Raw genomic sequence first — 23,523 nt, 5'->3', positions numbered from 1 at the left:
CCTCTCCTCATAGGAGAACCCTCTTATCCCAGGAATCAATCTAATGAACCTTTGTTACACCGCCTCTAAGATTCCTTCCACCTTCCATAGATACGCAGTACTCCAGGTGAGCTCTCACCAAAGCCCTGAACCATTGTAGTAAGACTTCCTTACTCTTGTACTCCAACCCCCTTGCAACAAAGGCCGACATGCCATTTGCCTTCCGAATTGTTTGCTGCACCTGCATGCTAAGTTTTTGTGTTTCTTGTACAAGGACACCCAAGTCTCTCTGAAAGGACACCCAAGTCTCTCTGAATGTGCTATGTCTCGATACATGTGCTATCCAAAATATTTAATGGCACAATGTCCTTTGCGCCTCCACACATCAGCCATTGTCATCCAGCTCTGTTGAAACCATTCTTGAGATTATTGGCTTCTCAGATGAGGGCAGCAATGGGGCACAGGAGGATATCAAATCCTTGGGTGAGAGGAAACTCAAGGAACTGGGTCTGTACTGTGGTGTTGAGCAGCGAGAAGACCAGACATTCTTTGTGAGCTTTTTCTGTGGAACAACGAAGAAGTCAGAAGGTTCTGCAACAAGACTAGGGAACATATCAGCCAGAAAAGACAAACGCTGGCACATTTATAACCCACCAACATCCCAGATCAGGCAAGAAGGCGTGCGCTGATTGACAATGTCAGTGCTAGTGCGACGTGTCATTTGGTGATACTCAGACTCACATTGATTTGGTCAAATTTAGTAATGTTGAAACTTGGCTGAACATGGTTGGTGGAATAGATTGATTCTTCAATCTTCACACTGGTGCTTAACCAGCAATGATCCTCCACTTTAATTCAATATATTGCCATTCAAAGCTCTACTTAGAACCTTGAAAGCGTTTCTGCACGGCCATCCAGTTTCACTGTGGCTGCGATGGCCCCTGTCACTTTGTTAATGATTCAGTTTTGGGCTCCCAGCTGTCGGTATTTTAGTGACACAGTTTTAGTATGATTTATGATCTAAAATTATATTCACTGATGGAATCTGATTTTCCTATGTTTTACTGTGGTACATATCATTGCTGCAGTGAATTGAATTATTGTTGTGCTGTGGACATTGCAAACATACTTGTTTTTTTTAAAGTGCTACATGTTGCTTTACATTTACTGCCTGACAGAGATAACTAAGTTGCTATGTGCATCAATTTTAGAAAACAAGCTGATATTTCAACAACTACTTGTATTTATATAGCACCTTTAACATAGTAAAACATCCCAAGGCACTTCACAGGAGCATTATCAAACAAAATTTGACATTGAGCTACATTTCATTTACTTACAGTATTTTTCCAATAAAAGTTCTTTGTTTTTTGCACTTCAGTCTCCAGCATCTGCTTCCTCCCCTCGTATGGCAGTTCACATGTTAACTGGAATTTTCAATGTGTTGGATGTTCATTCTTCTATGTGTAACTGTTATATTTTCTGGAATGCTCAGTCATATGTGGTGCTCATTTATCCTGTGGGTGCTGCTATCATTAATGTTTTCATATAGAGGTTGTTTTGACTTGGGCCAGTTGAATAAGATAAATTATTTTATCCACATCAATGTTATCCTTGGAACAATGTCCAACAAATGCATTCAGAATAATGTGATACAAAAGGGGTTAATTTCACACATTGCAGTGCACACCAATGTTTATGCAACAGATCAGAATTCATATATGATGCCTCCACGTCATTAGTATGGTATTCGCACTCATATTGATTGGCATATTCTGAAAAATCTTAAAGAAAGCTTCAATCATCTGACTGATGTCTGATGGTGTAGAATAAGGGCTTATAACTCCCACAGAATACACCCAGTAACTATTCAGAAAGTGCAGCGTAAGAATAATTGGCTAAATTGATGTTTCTAGACCACCAGCATAAAAGATTTAACATCATATTAATGCAGTTAGAAATTACAAACCAGCTTTATTACCACCCAAAGGCAACTTAATCAGTTTGCAGCGTGACAGTAAGTCACCTGGGCTCCTTTCTCTTTTATATGACAGAACAACTACATGTAGAAGTGGTTCTGCATACGTTGGCTCCAGGTGCATTGGAATTTGTCTTATTCACATTGCAGGTGGATTTCAGAGCGCTGATGGCAATACAAAAACAACTTTGTACGTGCAACTGTTTAGAAGTCACAATTGCAACTTTCATTCCGTGGCCAGGTATCTTTTCCACTAGCTGAAGGGGGTCTGCACAAGACTGCAATGTGATGTCCTGAATGGGCAGGATGAGTACTGAGCTCACCTGAGGCTAGAAAACTGGTGGCCTGTATTGTCCAGCAAGGTGCTCTCCCAACAACTGCAATTTTCTTATTTCCTTTCATCTCTACTAAAGGTACTGATTTTTACTGGGGAAACCATTACGTAGACATGCGCCCAAATGACTATTCTTCATGGTGAATTCAGACAGTAAATGTCTGATGCAAGCTATTGAACTCAATGGGAGCATGCATCCCAGCTGAGCCCAGTCCAGTGCTCATCCTCACCATGCATGAATACTTTTCAACGGAGGCCATTTATAGTGATTTTCTTCCCTCTGAAGCTCCAGGGCGCGGAGGCCCAACGTAGCACCTCTACTGCTGAGATCAGTTAATTCAGCAGAGACCAGGAATTGATTCTGGATTCTTTCTGCTCAGTCTGGAGCAGCATTCCACGCCACTAAGCTACTGAACCAGCTTCAAATTTTCTGCTCCTGTAACAACTTGTTTTGTTAAAAATTGTATAAAACTTGAATGAAAGAAAAAGAACTTGCACTTATATAACATCTTTCACATCCTCAGAATTGTCCCAAAGGGCTTCACTGCCAATGAAGCACTTTTGAAGTATAACAAAAGAATATGTTGCTATAGCTTTAGTAACCTCCTGTATACAAGGTGCTGTCTGTATTAGCAGTATTAGGACCAGCCACATAAATACTGTGACTACAAGAACAGGTCAGAGGCTGGGTATTCTGCGGCAAGTGACTCACCTCCTGACTCCCCAAAGCCTTTCCACCATCTACAAGGCACAGGTCTGGAGTTTGATGGAATACTCTCCATTTGCCTGGATGAGTGCAATTCCAACAACACTCAAGAAGCTCGACACCATCCAGGACAAAGCGGCCCGCTTGATTGGCACCCCATCCACCACCCTAAACATTCACTCCCTTCATCACCGGTGCACCGTGGCTGCTGTGTGTACCATCCACACGATGCACTGCAGCAACTCACCAAGGCTTCTTCAACAGCACCTCCCAAATCCACGACCTCTACCACCTAGAAGGACAAGGGCAGCAGGCACATGGGAAAACACCACCTGCACATTCCCTTCCAAGTCACACACCATCCCGACTTGGAAATATATCACCGTTCCTTCATCGTCGCTGGGTCAAAATCCTGGAACTCCCTACCTAACAGCACTGTAGGAGAACTTTCACCACACGGACTGCAGCGGTTCAAGAAGGCGGCTCACCACCACCTTCTCAAAGGCAATTAGGGATGGGCAATAAATGCTTGCCTCGCCAGTGACACCCACATCCCATGAATGAATTTAAAAAATCTCCACAGGATCTTGAAGGGACTTCATGAAAAAACAGGGCTGCTGTGGTTCACAACTATAGGAAGAGGGGTGGAACTTACAGAAGTGATCCTCATATTCTCAGCAAAAAAACATAAACCTCCTCAAACATTGCTCCTTAGATACCCTCAAGATACTTCATCTATGCTCTATAAATCTTAATCTAAACCGCTTCAGATACAGCTCCTTAGATAAGCCAAATCCTCCACACTCAGACCTATTGCTCCTTGCACTCCATCTCAGCAAGATGGATGTTTACAGCAAGCCCAATCAAAGCCATTTTCCAAAATGGAAAGAAAAATGAAGATTATGTGGGGTTTTTAAATCAGGTTTGATTGAGAGGAAGCCTGTAGTCATGTTGGGAAAAGTGTTCGGTCCACATCCCATTCAGTGGCAAAAATTGGTGGCTTTGGAGATGATGCGGTAAACAGTTTCTCCTCATGTAAACAGAGGGTGTTATTTCTTTTCCCGTCGAAAATTTTAATCTACTACCTGGTAGAATTCAGGTGAAAATTTACCAAAAGCTGCAAATTAAGTGTGAGAGTGACAGAAGAATGTGGGAAAATGAGAGTGAAACTGTAAGTGTCATGGCTGAGACTCACAGAGTACAAAGCGGTGTGAGAGACAGAGTGTGACAATAAGAAGGGGTAAGAAAATGCACATGTAATGAATGCATGTGAGAGTATATCAGAGAATGAAGGACAGAGTATGAAAGAGAGAAAGTGTAGGAAAGTAAGAGTTAGAGATTTTGAGGTAGTAAATCGGTGTGAAAGAATGTGTGACTGAGAGTCAATGAGAAAAAGCGCAAGTGGGACAGTGGAAGATGTTTAGTGTTCCATAACTTTAGAAAGGTGTAACTGCACTAGTTCCAAGAAGCTCAGCTTGCTCTTTCATGCTAAACAACTAATTTTCCCATAAAATACAAGTCGTTCTCCACTTGTTTCTGGCTCTTTCCTTCACTTTTGTCTCTTCTCAACTTTTATTTCTCTTCTCCCTCACTTTTCTTCTTTCTCCTGTTACTCTTTCCTCATTTTTCCTCTTTCTTACCTCTTTCTCCTTTTTGCCTCTTTTCATTCTACTTCCCACAGCATTGGAGCCACTGCATGGGGAAGGTGAGGGAGTCAGACTGACCTCTCCATCAGGAAGCAGGATTGGGAAACTGGCAAGTTGACTCATGCTGAATGTTTTTTTTTGGGACTGCCTGACTCGACCATTCTGGGTGCTAGTTACAGCAGTGAGAATATGACTGAATGTTTGAGGCTGAGTGTGGGAGTGTGAAAGACTGACTGTAAGTGTGAATAAGTGTTTGGCTGGCACAGAATGTGGATGCATGATTGACGGTGAGTGACAATGACAAATATGAGAGGCTGAGTAAGCGTGAGCAGGTAAGCTAGCAAAAAGTTGGCAGACAGGAGATGTGAATTAGAATCAGTGTGGTGTAAGAGAAGCTGTGACACAGAAGCTGTGCAAAAATCTTCGAGAGGGGCAGAGTGCCTGAATCAAAAAGTGAATGTGTGAGTCTGAAAGAGGTGAGAATGGAAAAACTGAGTGTGTGGAGAGTATAAAAATAAGTGTGGTGAATGTAAAAAAAAAAGTGTATGATAACTGAGTGTGGAGAGTTGGCGTCAGTAAATGTGAGACTGTCCGGCAGCAAGCAGTTGACTGATGACTGCGTCCCTCAAGCGGCCGGGCGGGCGCGAGCAGCTGGCGGACGAACGGGCTGGCGGGAGAGAGGGAGGGCGCGCGCGCCTTGGGCGCGAAACCTGCGAACCCGCGAGCGGGAGGGTGACGTCACAGGGGGGCACTATTGTGTAGCGGATGCGGCCGCGCTTGCGGGGCGGAAGTGACGATTGAGGGCGGGCGGCGCAGGCGCGGGTGTCGCCGGGAGAGAGAGCGCGGCCCAGTCCCTTTGTTGCGGTAGCGCTGCCGGGGGGAGAGCGGAGCGGAGCCTGAGCCTGAGGCAGGGACACCCCCACACATCGGCACCACACACCCGGCACCGACACGAACATGGACTCGGACGAGGGCTACATGTATGATGAGGATGAGTACAGCGAGGAGAGCGAGCCCGAGGATAACTTCGAGATCGGCGAGGTGGAGATGCAGGAACCCGGCCTGGAGCCCGGACAGGACGGCGACGGGGTCGGCGGAGGAGGCGGCGGCCTTGGAGGCCTCGGTGGGCTGGGCGGCCTGGGCGCCGAGCAGGAGGAGGAGGATTACCGCTACGAGGTGTTGAGCGCCGAGCAGATCGTCCAGCACATGGTGGAGTGTATTCGGGAGGTCAACGAGGTCATCGAGGTAAGCCTGATCCGGCCAGTGCACCGCAGGAAAACACGCTAAAAGCCCGAGTAAGCAGGCCTCAAGAGGCCCCGGGCCTAGACATGACTATCACACAAGGAGCCGGGGAAAATCCCCAGTAGGGTTGGGGAGAAGAGAGGGAGTGCTGTGGAGGTGTAGGTTTGAAAACGAGGGGGTGGAATGCTGGCCGAGACCTTGGGGACAGAGTGAGGGGGAGTCAATGGGGTTCACTGGGAATTTTGAGCAGGATTCTGGGGTTCACTGTGGGAGTTTGAACAGGGTTCTGGAGTTCACTGTGGGAGTTTGAGCAAACCGGGAGGGCAGTGACGGAGTCTCTTGTTTCACTGGTCAGTTTGTACATATCTGATCCTTGCTTTGCCCAATGCCCACTGTAGTGTTGGGGATCTGCAGAATGAGATCTTCATGCAGCCCCATATGATATAATACTGACCCCACTGATCAGTATTTTCCCTCTGTTTAATGTTTCTGGTTGGGAAAGTTCCATAAATTGGGGTAGTTCACAATTTATCACCTGGAGTTTCTTGGGGTTTTTTATGCCTGTGATTTTGATTGCAGAGCAATTCTACTGTACTGGTTGAAATTGATATTTGGATAGTTTGAGCTATTAATTTTGGTAACAACCAAGTTAACTGCCTGTAGTTTTCAACCTTGTTGATGTTCTGTGCTGTGTGCTTTGCCACTTCGTAGATGTCTCAATAGAAAAGAAAAGCAAATTGCGCAGGTGGACAAAAAGCATGAGGTTTGAGATCCTCTTTTAATAAACATTGGGTACAACAATTGGGAAAGATATGATCCCACCACAAGGCAGCATGTAGCACTCAGACTGCAACATTTTAAAGTGGATTGGAGCACTGAGTAGATTGAGCTGGAGGTTTGAGTTTTTATATGGGCTTTTGGCTTTAGTCCTGGAAGAGCTTGGACCATTCGCTGGCCAGGCTTCCAGTGAACCGTTCCTTGCTCCCCCCCTCCATTACTGCCCTGTTAGTAGATGGGCTCTTTTAGATTCATGTTGTCTAAGAACACTGGCCAGTTTCCAGTACTCATGCCATGTATTTTTGAAGACCTAGAGTAGTAGTTGTTGCTCATTAATGTGCTTGGTAACAGACCTTGGATTAAATGCCAGCACTGAAAGGTCACCAACCTTCTAGGATTCAAATTGTTGGCTATGTTAATACCTAAATGTGATTCACTGCTCTATTAGCAAAATCTGTATCCGTGTTTGTCACTGGTTTTCAGTGGTGTGAAACTTTAATTTGCTGAATGTGCCTAGTGACTGCACTAGGTATTCCAACCATGCAAGCTCTTTGTTTAAGGACCAGCAGCTTTGGGTTTGAAGCTAACAAGTGTGGGTAGGCTATTCATAACGGGGTAAACGTTGAGCCTAATCTGGTCTTTACCTGAGATCCGTGTACTTGGGGGTCATTGAACAATCAGGAGTGGGAACGTTGTTTAACTCTTTATTCCCCCTAGAATGTGGAGATGAATTTCAGCATCACTATTGCAGGCTAATGCCAGCTAACTCGGCACAGGCCAGGGTTTGAGCATGGCATTTCCCTAGTTTGTGTGATTGATTCCACACCAGCCAGTGCAATCGCCCACTGAGACTTGGGGAGAGGAGGAGAATTTGTTCTTTGTAAATGCTCCAGGGGGTTGAACAGCTCTGGAATGAATCCAGAAGATTTGTGCCTTGCAGGTGCTGACCTGGAGGCAACCTTTGGAAGTCCAGTGAGTGCAGCCGGGCAGTGAGCGGTGACAGGGAGATATCCTTTAGAAACTAACATCCAGCTGTGACTGTAACTTGACATTTGAAGTGTTAAAGACCCACCTCATTTAGCTGAGGGATTTTGTATTCCTTTAGCAATGCAATTACACTGCTTTCTTCAGTAGAGCCCAGTACATGGCTGAGCCTGTGTGGTTGGAGGGAGGGTAATTTTTTTTTGATTGGCAATGGCGGAATCACTAGAAATGAATCCAACAACCTCTAGAGTGATGAAAATAAAATTCCCCAAGTTATTTACAAAAGCAAATTGCTGCTTGAAGAGCTGTTTTGAGCAGAAGTTTAATTGGCCTCCAGGGGTTGGTTCCCAAGATTTGCTGCCCGGGCTCCAATTCAGTACAAGTAGATTTCTCTCCCTCCCTCCAATTTGCTCCCCTCCTCTGGAGTGTACCAATGTTCACCGGGGCACAGGTCCATGCGTGCTGGTTGTGCATTGGTACCTCATCCAAATGGCCATTCTTACACTCTGAGTGTCAGTGTATTTGGCCACGGAGAGAGTGGCACCATGTTGTTCATGACCACACACGCACACACTTTCCAGCGATCGGGCCATAGGAACCTCACTGGATTTCTTTTTTTCTTTACTCCCTACCCTATACCAACTTAAGTATCAAACCTGTGACTGGTCTGTGTGGCTCGTTTACACGTTGCTTTTCCCAGTGGAACTGTCAAGGGAGCTTTTCTTCGAGTTTTGATACTCTATGTTAGAGCAGTGTTCCGTTTCACTCATAAATTCTAACTCTGCTTTGACTTGATTTGCAACACTGATGGAAAAGAATCTTTGTGCATGGCTCTGATTTAATTTGAGTCCTGTGTGGCTTAATTCTGCCTGTAGTCTTGTGATTGTACACTCAGCTGGTGCAGTATAACCCTGCCTCAAGGGATGATATTGTTGATATGTTATCCTGGGACAAGTGACTGGCTGATGCTTTAATTTCCAGCTCTCTCTGGGGTTGCAGAACCTTTGCATTCTAGATAGTTCAGAAAACCTTCCCCTTTTTCCTTCAGAAGAGGAAGTTAATTTCTCACACTCGCCCTAATGCCAAATGTGAGGCTGGGCACATGCTCACACTTTTCCACACACACGTTTTTGGCCTTAGCCAGGAATGGCCTAGTTCGCTGAGATTTTGTACTAGGATTTCAACATAACATGATGGTGGGAGTATGGAGTTCTCTTTAGTGTGACCACTTGGACGGCAGCCAGCAGCACAGTTCTAGGTTCTGTAATTCTAAACTTGGGTTGTGTTTTGAAAGAATATTTTAGGCTGGTGACGAACTGGGGTGACAGTTTTGTCATTGGGGATGGGAGCATTTTGAAGGGTTGAACTGAGTATTGCACAATTTGAATGTTTATTATTTTATTTGTGATTATTTCCTCATGTATAATGTATACCCTTTGATATATAAGTATCGCGACTCCGTTACCCAGCACGCCCGGTGACAACGTTGACAATTGCTCAAAAATGTTACAGATTTTCCGTTAGAAGGATGGAACCTCAGATTTTCCACCCCATAAGCAGCTGATCAGAATAACCCTTTCTGGCTGGAACACTTCACGATTGACAACAAATGGTGTTGGAGTCACAGAGACACGGGTTCCAAGCAGGGTGAATGGTTGCCTTGAATTCCAGTGCTACTGCTGCGCTGCCCAGGAACAGTATGGGTGATTATTCCTTTGTTTGAGTGAGGTGATGCTAAGCCTGCCCGTCATTTTGGGAATGTATTACTTTTAAGCTTGCCTCTATGGTGAGTGTGCAGCCAGACTCCTGGCCACGGTCCAATCCTCGACTGCTCACGGTTAGCTATATTGCTGCTGTCTTCCAGAGCAGCCGTGGTGGCAGCAGCTTGTTCTGCCCAGTGGAGACTGAAATTTGTGCCTGGGTGGAGCTGTTTGCACATGAATCGTGTTGTTGATGGCCACTGCTCACAGCAGCGAAAGTTTCCCACAGCAACGGTCGGTGTGGTGTGTGGTTTATTGTGAGTTCAACATTTTTTTGTCACAGCCATCAAGCGATCATTAAAATGGTGGACGGTCCCGGTTTAAATGTGCATTTAAATGTCTGCAGAATGACATGTTGCTCTCTTCCTCCAGCTCATACAGCCAGTGTACAGTCTGTAAATAGATTTCAATGTTCATTTTGCTGTTGCGGGCTTCTATGGAGCAAGGATCTGAATTAACCAGATTGGGTATGTGTGCAATAATGTAGCAGAGTCACATTCAATGGCTTCACAAGTCACTTTTCTCTTGTTAATGAAAATAATACATACATCTATACCGTGTTATAACTGTTGACACATCTTGAGCTGTGAAAAATACCCAGTGATATGAAGTATATGTTCTATCCTTCCAAACTTGGGCTGTGTCTGGAGAGAGCATGTTGAGTTGTATTGCATGGTGGGAGCAGTTTGAGGGGTTGAGTAAAGAATATTGCACCTAGGTTTACATGGGCCCCTATATATGATACCAATGCTCTTAAAAAAAAAGCCTAGTCAGAACACTGCTGGTTTGTTTATTGGGCATGGCTAAAATGCTTTACCACAAGTGACTATTGAGGCAGATGCTATAATGTTATTCAAAAGGGAACTGGAGAAGTATTTGAAAGGGACGATTATAGAAGGATACAGGAAAGCACGGAGATTTGGATTCGTTAAGATAGCTCCAATTGGAGAGCTAGAAAGCCTGGATGGGCCTCATGGCTGCCTTCTGTGCTGTAATTCTGTGAATGTGTGTGTTACTTTAAACTAGAAAATATTAGCTGTAATCTTCTATCCTGCTGGATGGTTTCTTTCTCACTTATTTACGTCCCGGTGAATTGGACCATTCTACAGCAGGGAAAAAAATCTCTTGAGACGTTGTCCCATTAAGAGTTTCATAAAGAGCTTTGCTGCTAAGGTTTACAGCGTACTCTGAACCCCATGGCGAGATTTGTTTTCTTGATGGTTCCCACCCACTCTTCTGTTCTCTGTGTAATGTATATTGTATGAGCTGTAAGGTATTTGTGCCTGTTCGGTTCCAGCTATTCAGTCATTTAAAAAAGAAATTGTTGCAAAAACCAAGTTTTGTATTGGGGGGGGTGGTCTACATCGTAACTTGAGGTTTCTCTCCGCATATGACATTGTCTCATTGTAGCTCGCAAAGGTCCCTAGAGCTTTATCCAGCAGCTTCGAGATGCTACATTAGCTTTTGCTTTGTGGCCAGCTTACTGATGTGCTGTTGGTTTGTATATCAGGTTTGTATACTTGGCTAAACGGTAGCACGCTTGCCTCTGAATCAAGCCCCTCTCCAGAACTTCAGCACATAATCTTGACTGACCTTCACTGTAGTTCTAAGGGAGTGCTGCATTGTTGGCAGCGCAGTCTTTCAGATGTGAATTAAATTAATGGCCCTGCCTGTTGAGGTGGATGTGAAAGATCCCAAAGCATTATTTGAAGAAGAGCAAGAAGTCCTCCTGGTGCCCTGGCCAACATTCCTCCCTCAACCAACACCACCAAAACAGATAAACTGCGCATTTTTCTCATTAGTTTCTTTTGGGTGCTGCATTTGCCTACATAACAACAATGACTACACTTCAATATGTAATTCATTAGCCGCGAAGGGCTTTGGTTCTCGAGGAAATATGGACAAAATCCCATGCACTAAGACCTGAATTTGGCTTATTCAGCCACTGTAAATCAGTGCTCTGTCGTAATGCTGACAGAGCAGCCTTATGGTTGAAAAGAAGTACTGGAAATTTTCCTCCATTCATGTGACCAACTCATAATTTTTCACTTATTAAATGAAGAATATCCCAAAGAACAGTTTATTTTTCAAGGTCATGTGATGTACCATTCAGGCAGGATAGTTATAAGGAAGACTTGCATTTAGATAGCGCCTTTCATGACCTTAGGTCGTCAACATGGCAGCCAATTTGTGCACAGCAAGCTCCCACAAACAGCAATGTGATAATAACCAGATCATCTGTTTTAGTGATGTTGGCCAGGGCACTGCGGATAACTTCCCAGCTCTTCTTCAAAATAGTGCCATGGGATCGTTTATGTCCATCTGAGAGGGCAGGCGGGGCCTCTGTTTAACATCTCATCCAAAAGACGGCGCCTCCGACAGTGCAGTACTGCACTGGAGTGTCAGCCTGGATTTTGCGCTCAAGTCTCTGGAGTGGGACTTGAATCCGCAGCCTTCTGACTCAGGCGAGAGTGCTACCCGCTGAGCCACGGCTGGCAAAGACTGTCTTACAGCGGTGATAGCAGATTGCTGGACATCAGCTTCTGATTGTTTTTTTTTAAGATATCCTGCATGCTCTTCCTGTTTCTTAGTTCAGAGCTAGTGCAAGTGAGCTTTCATCTCTGGCAGATTCACTTTGTGTTTAGCACTCCTACCATGGATTCTACACCAAACCGTTGGTTTTTGCCGTGGGTTTACCTTTCAGCAAACTGGGCAATACAATGTGGAATTCACACAGAGAAAGGTTGGAGCCTGATTTTCAAGACTTCCCCCTTCTTTTTGCATATAGCATAACAAGCCGTGTCCCACCCTTACCCCTAAGTTCTCTCTTGGCCATGCTGCATCTGAAGTGTTTAAATTCCCCATTCTATGTGTTTGTTGCCAGTGCCTTGCAGAACAAGTTACGGTGCAATTCTATAACGTCGTCTGCAATATGATGGAGGTGGGAACAGTCCACATGGCACATGTGGTACCATATCCTTGAAGGAACCCTGACTGCTCACACCCCTATTAGAACGACAGGGTGAATGAGGAGTGTATGTTACCCATGTGTTTCTATGGCAGAATCACTGCTTTAGTGGGAGTTTTTTATTTACAATGTTGCACTCCCAGCTTTGTCAACTCCAGATTGTAGTATGTACGAGGGTGAGTCACACACTTCATAAGCTCCTATGAGGTAGGACATATGGTAATGCATTATAAAATTAATTTTTAAAAAATAAAACAGCTTTGTATGTATGAAAATTAATGTACCTATAACCAGGGTTGTCTCTGTTGGCAGATTTTTTCTGAGAGGTCTTGAAAGCACACTAGCGTTTTGTTACTCGGCAATTTGAGACTCTCATAGCCTCTTCTGCATTATAATGCACGATTGTGTTTTGATGGATTCCCATTCTTTGTGCTGCTAGGTAGGGTGGGATTATCCATGTTTAGTCATTGCTAGGTGATGCTAAAAATCCCAGTGTTTAGAGTGGCTACAGGTTTGTTACTGATGGTGGTAGTGGTGAATGAGAAATGCATTTATGCAACCCCTTATCATGCTAGTGCATGACTAGTGCAATTGAATCTTTAACCCGCAGGTATCAATTGGAACAGGCAGGTGGGGCCATAGTTTAACATCATCTCCGATAATGCCGCACACCCTCAGTATTGCACTATATGTCAGCCTAGGTTATGTGTTCGCTTGAAGTGGCTTGAACCCACAGCCTTCTGACTCAGGTGGAATTGGTACCAAAGGAGCCACAGTGGCACTGGTGGGTGCTATTTGAGGAGTTGGAATTAAGTGTTTCATACAAGAAATGCATCATGCAATTATAGGTCCATTGGCTGAGGTGGTTTCTTTCTGCTGTGGAGCATTAGTACCAGTATGACAATTCTGGATGTTGTTCATATGTAGACTGTATGTCCCTTAGTACAAAATTTAGTAACTGATGAAACCCAAAGTACACTGACACCAATTTCTGCCTACATTTAAAGGCCTCAGTCACAGGAAATGTGCTTCAGAGTAAATGCATTGTGTAATTCGATCCTGTGTTTTACCCCCAGAATCCAGCCACTATCACGAGGATACTTCTCAGCCACTTCAACTGGGATAAGGAGAAACTAATGGAAAGGTAAGCAGTTTGTCTATAGTGGGGAAGGTAATGGGCCTGTGTACAGTGTAAGGATATCAGCTGTGGGATAAGGAGTATATGTAGATACTATTTTGCAAGCTGGAGTGAACAAGTAGCTCTTCCCAGCTAGAAACAGATATCCTTCTAACTGGATTGACCCATTTGAATGGAAAACAGCAAACACAATGCATATCCACAAGAAAGGATCAAAGTTAGGTCCTGGTGAGCACTGATTGATTGTGCAAAGTCATGGAAACCACATTTGGCTGCAGCAGCCTGCTCTCTGGTCAGCGAGCTGGCCTCAGCTCGTTATGTTGTGATGAGATGTTCTCGGGCTGATCCAAGGAGAGATTCTCTTAAGGCCCGGGGTAAAGCTATAGTAACAATACTTGACATTTTCAGAGCCTTTGATAGGAGTGAAGAATTCTAAAATCTTTAAAGGTGCTTTTACATTTAGCTCTTCCGTAGTTTAGTTGGCAGGAGATTGGTGTATGTGAACCACATCCCCGCGTTTATATCGCTAAATCCTGATGTCAGAATTGTAGCCCCACAAACGTGCGGTCAGGATTAGAGAGACAGTTTTAGCAATGTAAATGTGGGGACCTGACACGAGGACATGAGCCTCTAAAGTTCCAAGCTACAGTAGCACTAAATATAAAATTGTCTCAACAGGCTTGAACTCTTTTGGCATGTCTGGTGATCTGTTGAACTGGGTATCTAACCTCCAAGAGTTTACAAACATCGGCTCCAGAATAAATGGATATTTTCCACATTATTGACAGTAAAATCTCTTGCCCAAATTCTGTCTTCAGTTACAGATTATGAATGCACAGAGATTTGCTCATTTCAAGTTTGTTTTCAGGAGAGGTCAGGTGTTCAATAGTGGATTTAAACTGAAAGTGCAGAAGGGCCAATTTCAGATGGGAGTTATTAATTTAAAACAAAGTATGCTGAATGCAAAGGGAACAGTAGGCACGGACTGACTGGTCCCTCAGTGTTTCTCTTTTGAAAGTTGACCACAGCATTTCTGGCACAGGGATCCAGTGATATGTTGTGCTGAAGATGACCTAAAGAAAGCTTTGAATCCACTTGCAAAGCTATGCTATGTAGAGTGCTACTTATGTTTCCATATCCCATTTATCACTTGCCCAGCAATGGTTTACAGTACTGTCCCCCAGTGTGGGACTTTCCCATTGTTTGAGCAATGATTGCTTTTCCAACTAAGCTTTGTGTCTGTGCTGGTTTCACATTACTGTATCCAGCCATTCTAACAGGGCCCGGCTAGAAAATTAGATGGAATCGTGACACCTCCCCCCCCCCCCCCCCCCTGTTTTTCCATCATTGCAAACAAACAGATTATGCATTGAAACAGGAAAAATTGCCAACAATTAACAGTTACTAGCCCCAGTAGAAATAATATTTCAAATTGAAAATTTTCAAAAGTTTTTTTATTACAAGAGGAAAAAATGTACTGGTTTCCCACTGATACAGTACTGGTGTGTATACTTGTGCCGATACAGTACTAATGTGTATACTCGCACCGATACAGTACTGGTGTGTATAATCTCAATTCAGCATTTATAGGAGGGCACATTAACAGCCTAATTGTGCATATTTGTACAGTAATTTGAACACACCAGCTCTGTGGGGGGCATTTTTGGGTTGGGTCACTTTTTCCGTACAAATGGGGCCCAGTGGTTAAGTGTGTTCTCGTTGACAGTACTCAATGCAGTGTATGGAGCAGAGATACTTTTGAGTATCTTGGGGGTTGAGAATGAGTTGCTGTTGGGGGGAGGGGGGTTTGGTTATCAATGAAGTTTGTGGAGCGTTGCTGGCTCCTGGAGCAAGGGCTTGGTTTAAAGCTATCTGAACACTTCCTGTTGAGTGAGGTGGAATTTTTCTATTAAGCGTTGAAAGGGTAAGTGCCCTTGTGAAGAAGCTTATCAAGTCTGGTAGTACTTTCTTATACCAGAATCTGAATCCATTTGTTGCTAGTGTACCTGGGAGTTCATTTCGGCAGAGAAGCTACAATAAACTTATATCGAACCTTGGTTAGACCACATTTGGAGTACTGTGAACAGTTCTGGCCTGCATATTACAAATGATGTAGAAGCACTGGAGAAAGTACAAAAATGATTTATAAGGATGATACTAGAACTAAGAGGGTACAACTATTAGGGAAGACTGAACAGCTCTAGAAAAGAGAAGACTGAGAGGTGACCTGGAGTGGCTGAGGCGAATAATATAGATGCAATTAAGGGGAAGCTGTATAAGTACATGAGGGACAAAGGGTTAGAAAGATATGTTGCTACGGTTATATGAAGGAAGGTGGGAGGAAGCTCTTGTGGAGCTGGCATAGATCTGTTGGGCTGAATGGCCTGTATGTGCTGCAAAATTCTATGAATCAGAGCCCTCTCTATTCCTTCTGCCTATTGTTTCTTGGTATGTGTCTTTAGATTGATTATTTTTCTCTCAAGATCTCAGGCTCTGGAGCATTTTGCACCTTTTGGCTGTGATACATGTGAATAAATGATTGCTTTGGCACCTTCCTACAGAAACGTTGGGGACAAAGACTCAACTACACTGGCATGCACTCAAACCTTCAATTCTCATATATGGAAACACACCCAACCATCCAGCACTGTTCAATAAGCAAACAAACCACGTAGCCACATGCGAGAAAACAAGGATGGATCCAGAACCCAAGCAGAAAATAGCCTTAAACAACCAACCAACCAAAGTCAAAGCCCAACTCAAAAACTAGTTCCTTGTTTACTTGCAGGTAGGTTATGTACGCTGAGCCTCCAAGGAAGTACTGGAGCAGGAGTGAGTTTGGCTGTGATTGGAGCATGGCCATAAGCCCAATTTGATAACTGTGGACTTTAGACAGGTGGGCCTGCTTTACACCAAAGCACTCTATTATTGAGTGTGCAAACTGTGGAGTTCACTTGAGTTCCATTTCCACGTTTCTGACTGTGGTTCTGAAGTTCTCGTTGAGTTTTTGAATTGGGCTTTGTCGTTGGTTGGTTGTTCAAGGTTATTTTCTGCTTGGGTTCTGGATCTATCCTTGTTATCTCACATGTGGCTGTGTGGTTTTTTTGCTTATTGAACGATGCTGGGTGGTTGGGTGTGTTTCTGTATATGAGAATTGAAGGTTTGGGTGCTTGCCGGTGTAGTTGAGTCTTTGTTACCGACAGCTTAGTGGATCTGTTGTCATTCTGTTTGGAGGTCACGTGTCCTGCTTCCTTCTGGGGGCTGTTGATACTCTTTTGGCTCCCGTCGCTACATGGAGGCCTCAGCTACCATGTGGTGGAGGAAATCCCGTGAAGCCCTGGTTGCTGGACTTTGGAAGGAAGCTATAAGCAGGTTATTGAGATATAATGTGTTGTTCTAGGAGAGAATGATGCTGCTGAGGGTGGGCTCTGCGGCTCCTCTAACTTGTCCACTGCGTTCCAACTTGGGGAGGTGGAGGGGACTCCTTAAGGTGCACCTTGTGTAACCACAATGCAGCTGCTGGACCTCTGAGTCCCCTGCACCTTCCCCAACTGTTGTTTACTTCGATGTTGGGTATACGGTAGGATTTTAAAGATTGAGCGCTTGTTATTTAAAGTCGGGGTTCCGGGCCAGGAGTGAGAGGTGGCTAACCTGTCCCGTCAGGCTTTGGTGGGCTGAGGCAGGAAACAGTAAGGAGGAGTTGGGAACCTTCAAGTCAGCCACAGAAACGATCTCCGGATCCCTCGGGGGGAAGTGGGACCTGTACAGGCCGGACGGGTTGCATAACAAAGCTGGAACCAATGACCTCATGGGGAGGTTCGCTAGTGCTCCGGTGGTGGTGGGGGGGGGGGTATTTGGCAGGGGGATGGGCACCAGGATGTAGCATTGGAAAGGAGAAACAAGGTGCACAAAGGATTGGGAGAGAAAGATAGCACTAGAATAAGAAATAGTACGGTATTAGGTGGGATCAGACTAAGAGAGAGTGCAAGAAAGTCTAAGACTGGTTTGCAGTGCACGTGTGTAAATGCACAAAGTGTGGTAAACAGGGTTGGTGAGCTGCAGGCGCAAATAGCCACATGGGAATATGATGTGGCGATAAATGAGACCTGGCTCAAAAAAGGGCAGGATTGGGTGCTAAATATTCCTGGATACAAGGTGTTCAGCAACGATAGGGAGGGAAAGAAAGGAGGGGGAGGTGACAGTATTGATTAAGGAGAATATTGCAGTGCTGGAGAGAGAGGATGTCCTGGAGGCGTCATGGGCAGAATCCATTTGGTTAGAGTTAAGGAACAATAGAGGTGCCATTCCACTACTGGGTGTATTCTATAGGCCACCCCAACTAGTGGGAAGAATATAGAGGAGCAAATTTGCAGGGAAATTACAGAGAGGTGCAAAAGCCATAGAGTAGTGATGACGAGGGATTTCAACTATCCTAATATAGACTGGGATAATAATTAATAATAATATAAGGGGTAAAGAGGAGGAGGAATTTTTACAATGTGTTCCGGAGAACTTTCTTGACCAGTACGAAGGAGGAGGTTCTGGGGAATAAGGCGGGCCAAGTAGACCAAATGGGGGAGCATTTAGGGAATAGCGATCATAGTATCATAAGGTTTAGAATAGCTATGGAAAAGGACATGGACCACTCTAAAGTAAAAATACTCAATTGTAGGAGAGCCAATTTTAGCAGGATGAGAACAGATCTGGCCCGGGTAAATTGGAATCGAAGATTGGCAGGCAAAACTGCGATTAAACAGTGGGTGGCCTTTAAAGAGGAGGTGGTCCAGGTATAGTCTCGGTACATTCCCACGAGGGAGAAAGGTAAGGAAACTAAAACCAGAGCTCCCTGGATGACAAAAGAGATAGAGAGTAAGAAGTGGAAAAACGGCATATTTCAGATGTCAGGTTGATAACACAAGTGAGAACCAGGCTGAATATAGAGAGATCAGAGAGGAAGTGAAAAAGGAAATAAGAGGGGCAAAGAGAGAGTATGAGAATAGACTGGCGGCCAACATAAAAGGGAATCCAAAAGTCTTCTATAGGCATGTAAACAGGAAACGGGTAGTAAGAGGAGGGGTAGGGCCGATTAGGACCCGAAAAGGAGATCTACTCGGAGACAGAGGGCATGGCCAAGGTACTAAATGAGTACATTGCATCTGTCTTTACCAAGGAAGTAGATGCTGCCAGATTCTCAGTAAACGAAGATGTAATTGAGATACCGGATGGGCTAAAAATTGATTAAAAAGGAGGTACTAAAAAGGCCAGCTGTACTTAAAGTAGATAAGTCACCCGGTCCAAAAGGGATGCATCCTAGGTTGCTGAGGGAAGTAAGGGTGGAAATTGCAGAGGTACTGGCCATAATCTTCCAAACATCCTCAGATACGGGGGTGCTGCCAAAGGACAGGAGAATTGCAAATGTTACACCCTTGTTCAAAAAAGGGTGTAAGGATAAACCCAGTAACTGTAGGCCAGTCAGTTTAACCTTGGTGGGGAAACTTTTAGAAATGATAATCCGGGACAGAATTAGCTGTTACTTGAACGAGTGTGGATTGATTAGGGAAAGCCAGGATGGATTTGTTAAAAGCAAATTTTTGATCAGCAAGGGAGTCAGAGGATATGGGGAAAAGGCAGGAAAGTGGAGTTGAGGTAAAAATCAGATCAGCTGTGCCAAATGGCCTACTCCTGCTCCTATCTCTTATGGTCTTATGGTGACATGAGGAAAAGCTTTTTTACACAGTGGGTGGTTAGGATCTGGAATGCACTGCCAGGGTGGGTGGTGGAGGCAGATTCAATCATGGCCTTCAAAAGGGAACTGGATAAGTACTTGAAAGCAAAATATTTATAGGGTTGCGGGGATAGGGCGGGGCAGTGGGACTAGCTGGATTGCATAGAGCCGATGCGGACTCGATGGGCCGAATGGCCTCCTTCCATTCTGTAACCTTTCCATGATTCTACTTATGGATGCCAATGGTGAATCGCCAGAGGGGTGAGTGCTCTCCCCTCTTTCTGATGGGGCTCTGAAGCATCTGTGCCAGCTCCCTACAATGTCCCAAAGTTGCTGGGTGCAGAGGCTAAAGGCCAGCCCTGGGTCTGGCAGCAGCAGGGGCAGCAGATGCACAGTTCATGAATCCCTTTATAATTTTACAAATGAGGGAGTTTGATCTTTTTTGTGCTTGCCTACTCAGCGTGGCTAGGTGAAACTGTGCCTTCCTTTGCATTCACTCTCCTATGGGGATTTAGTTCAGATAATGGTGTCTGGTCCTGGAGCTGTCATCTCAGGCTGATAGCTGGACCATCACCACAATGCCATTGTGACTTTTAAACAACTACACATGCCGATCGTGCTCCATCCCACAAATTGAACCGGGATGAATTCTAGACTACTGGTAGCCTTAACACATCACAAAAAAGGGCCTCAAATAGAAATGCTTCTGCAAAATAAGCACAATAGTCGAGTGACTCTTCGGCTCACTCCCGGAGGCTGGTATGGTGTGCATAGCTTTTTGCTTTGCAGCAGCGATCAAGCTTTGTAATGAGATTATGCCGCAGCAGGTGGAGGTGTCTCGGTTGGTTGACACTGAACTATCGTGGCTCCATCTGCCTCAGTGGCACCCTTTCAATCAGGACCCCTACTATCATACCAGAGTGAAAGGTGTTCATGGTCTGATTTGTGCCTTGGAATTTCAACAACACTGGATCATGAAATATAACTGGATTTTGTCATGTAAATAGTGAGATTTTTTTCATTCGGTGTATAGAATCACTATTCCAATTCCACCACCACCAGTGTATAAATTAAATTATAATTTGTTAGATGGATTCACATTCCTGCCCTTGTAAAGTTGCTGTATTTGATTGTAGGGCGGCTGAGTTCACCAGTTACCTGCATCTTAGTTAGTTCCATTCTAAAACAGCCTGCAGTTCAGGGATGAGCTCACTTTTGTGTTTATGCAAACTTATAAGGGCAGGAAAAGACCATCAATGTTCACCCTATCCGTGCAACCTTGGAGCACCAACTTCTCCGGGGGAGATTATTTTATTAAATATATGTTTCTATCCATTAATGTTAACTCCTGGGAGAGGGAAGCAAAGGAGGGGAAAACCATGGCCTGTTTCAGGAAAAGTTGTAAAAGACTGTTGTTATTAGTTAAGTACATTTTTGTTGAGGTATAATTTAGAGTGAGCTTAACTAAATGCTTGTCTATAATTTAACACTTTGTTAATTCTTGTGAATAATTTGACTAGTACAATCTTTCTCCAGCTCCTAAGCTGTTTTGGTGCCAGAGTCTTCAAAATTCTCTTCTCCTTCCAAGCTGTTGCCCGTTCCAATGGCACGGTCTTCCAGGCTTGTTCTCCCCTACCTCCCCTCATTAAAGATGTCAGTGAAAGATTATAAAAAGGTGCTTTGCTCCGAATGGTGAATGTGACTATAGATAATCCCAATTTACATGAGAATGACTAGAAATTTGTCTTTGGGGTGTGCTGCTTAAAAAAGCAAGCTTCTAGAAGAGGCAGTCAATTATTTTATGAAACTAGTCGATCTCCTGTGGCGTTGCACATGGGGAGTCAAGGCCAAGTGTAGTCTTCAAGTGAAGTGGGATTAGAGGCCAGGGGATAATTGGGACATGGCAAGTGGGATTAGAGGCCAGGGGATAATTGGGACAGGGCAAGTGGATGTAATTAGTCACTATTTTACCAAGTCATACATTTTGTCCTTATTTTATATATTGCCATTATAAATTCCTATATCCACATTTATAATGGAAACTGTTGATGTAAACTTGTCACACTGTGATTACACTCTTTTGCCAGTGGTGGGGCTGTGGTGCCTCCACCAAGAGGTGTGTGTAATTGCAGATTGACAAGTTTACATAAACAGTCCCATTATAAATGTGGACACAGGAATTTATAATGGAAAAGCTGACCGTTAAGTGCATGCAAACGTAAGATTTTCCATATATATGCTTCTACCCATTAAGGCATCTATATGAAGCAGATAAAAACTGAACAAAAAAACAATTTTGATTCATTTACGTAACTGCAAGCATTGCTTCTTACAGATACTTCGACGGGAACCTGGAGAAGCTCTTTGCAGAGTGTCATGTAGTAAACCCTTATAAAAAATCTCGAACACGTCAGATGAACACACGATCATCGTCACAGGACATGGTTTGCGCGATCTGCTACCTGAATTATCCTAACTCGGTGAGTCCGCCAGACTGAAGAGCTCAAGGTGCAACTTTCTGAAATAACCTGAGTTCAGCCTGCTGTATACTGTGCCTCATAAGAAATACACTTTGGGTAATATTTCAACTGTGCGCTGGGCTTAGTGAAATCTGTTTGTTAGTACATCAATAATTGTTCCAAGTTTCAGTTGGATCACTGGAACAGCTTCACACAGTGTATAAAATCCTGGGGGAAATTCCCGAACAACGAACAAGTTCAACACTTCAGTCTGGTAATGAGTCACTTCTAAATAAGTACATCTTGCTCCTTGCTGGTCCTGTGTCCCTGGCCATTTAGTGGTACCCAAGGATGTGTAGCTCCAATTACTGCCTACTATAGCAAATGACAAGTTGGTCTACTGGTCTCCACTGTCTGATACTTTAAGACCTACTATCAGACCATCTCTTGGAGACATGTAACTTTTCAAAGAAAAATATTCCAATCTCTGCCACTTTTGCACTTACTCAGCTCTGTTTTTGGTATAGGTGCTGCATAAAGTACTGGGAGGTGTTTTTTTCATAATGACAAATTCTAAAAATGTTGCCCTGATAACTGTTTTCGAACCAGTTTTTGTCCCGATGGATCATGCCATCATCGAAATTGCCCGGTGGGTCAAAATTCTTTTATTTGCTGCTCATAGAGAGATCACATGCTCTTTTTAGAGGTGGCTTACTAACGGTACTGGTCAACAATCCCATAAGAAATAGGAGCAGGAGTTGGCCATACGGCCCCCCCAAACCTGCTCCGCCATTCAATAAGATCAATAATAATCCCAACTCTACAGGACTGTGCCAAGTGATAAATTTAATATCAAAACATGAATTATTGAAAGGAATATTCAAATAGCACAGAGCTGACCCTGTGCAAAATAGCTTGAAAGAGTCATTACAGTCTGTTCACAAGCTAGAGACCTATAATGGATCCTTACTTGTGCTTGTCCAAGCCAATAGAATTGTAAAAGATCTTATTTGGCAAGCACCAGCTGATGAAATATTTTGGGACTCCGGTGTCCCACTCGCACATTACCTGAGCCATTCCAGACAATGTTTCTGGGCTGCCCTGGTGAGCACAATAATGGAACAGACAGAACCATGCATAAACTGTTGTCTGTTTGGCCACCGGGAACAAGTGGGGGTCGTGCCTGAGAGGTTTTGATATGGTATTACTCCTAAGCCACGTGACTCCATATTACCAAGTACTAAATCCAAATGTGTTGGAAGTGTGTGTGTGTGTGTGTGAGTTCATCTCAGAATCTGTCTCTTACCACGTTTTAACCATCAAGTTAGACTCTGTTCATCAAACACTGGTTTCATTTGGAAAATGGGTCTACATTTGTGCTTTTGTGTTTTTTTTAAGAACAGTATCACCGCAGCTTCAAGACTCATGGTGGGAATTTTTTTCTGAAGTCACTTCCTATAATTTTCTTGGTTCCTTGTTGAAGGTTACAGTATCTAATAACACCCCACTCAGACACTAATCTAGCGCTTAAGTCTCAAAAACCTGATCTGGTCACACTCCCTGTTACTATTATCAGTGAACTCGAGGCTGTGGCTATATATGGCTTGTAAGCAGTCATGCAATTGTGATCTCAGCAAATAACCAGCACTGAAATCTTTTAAACTACCTCTCGTTAGACACTGGTTTAAAAAGTCAGAATTTTGTGTGTGATGCTATATTTACACAATGACCAAAATGCCCAAACAAAACTGGTTCAAGATGTATAATTAAAATGGGCGTTTGAGCACAGAAAATGTGATGCAGAAATAGAACATTTTGTAAATGGCA

At 44.0% G+C, this 23,523-nt stretch overlaps 1 protein-coding gene across 2 annotated transcripts in view; it reads left to right on the top strand.

The window, feature by feature from the left end:
- The first annotated feature begins 5,447 nt into the window (after nt 1-5,447).
- The window catches only part of LOC137304748 (E3 ubiquitin-protein ligase ARIH1), a 53,695-nt gene continuing 35,619 nt past the window's right edge, over nt 5,448-23,523 (top strand). For both annotated transcript variants that reach the window (XM_067973442.1, XM_067973441.1), the window contains exons 1-3: nt 5,448-5,888; nt 13,451-13,518; nt 21,573-21,717. In XM_067973442.1, the coding sequence (XP_067829543.1) occupies nt 5,601-5,888; nt 13,451-13,518; nt 21,573-21,717 (501 nt within the window). In that variant the 5' untranslated portion in view covers nt 5,448-5,600. The remainder of the gene's footprint in view (nt 5,889-13,450; nt 13,519-21,572; nt 21,718-23,523) is intronic.

Source organism: Heptranchias perlo, chromosome 38 (genome assembly GCF_035084215.1).
Source record: "Heptranchias perlo isolate sHepPer1 chromosome 38, sHepPer1.hap1, whole genome shotgun sequence".
NCBI lineage: Eukaryota > Metazoa > Chordata > Chondrichthyes > Hexanchiformes > Hexanchidae > Heptranchias > Heptranchias perlo.
This window is presented reverse-complemented; position numbering and strand designations above follow the sequence as displayed.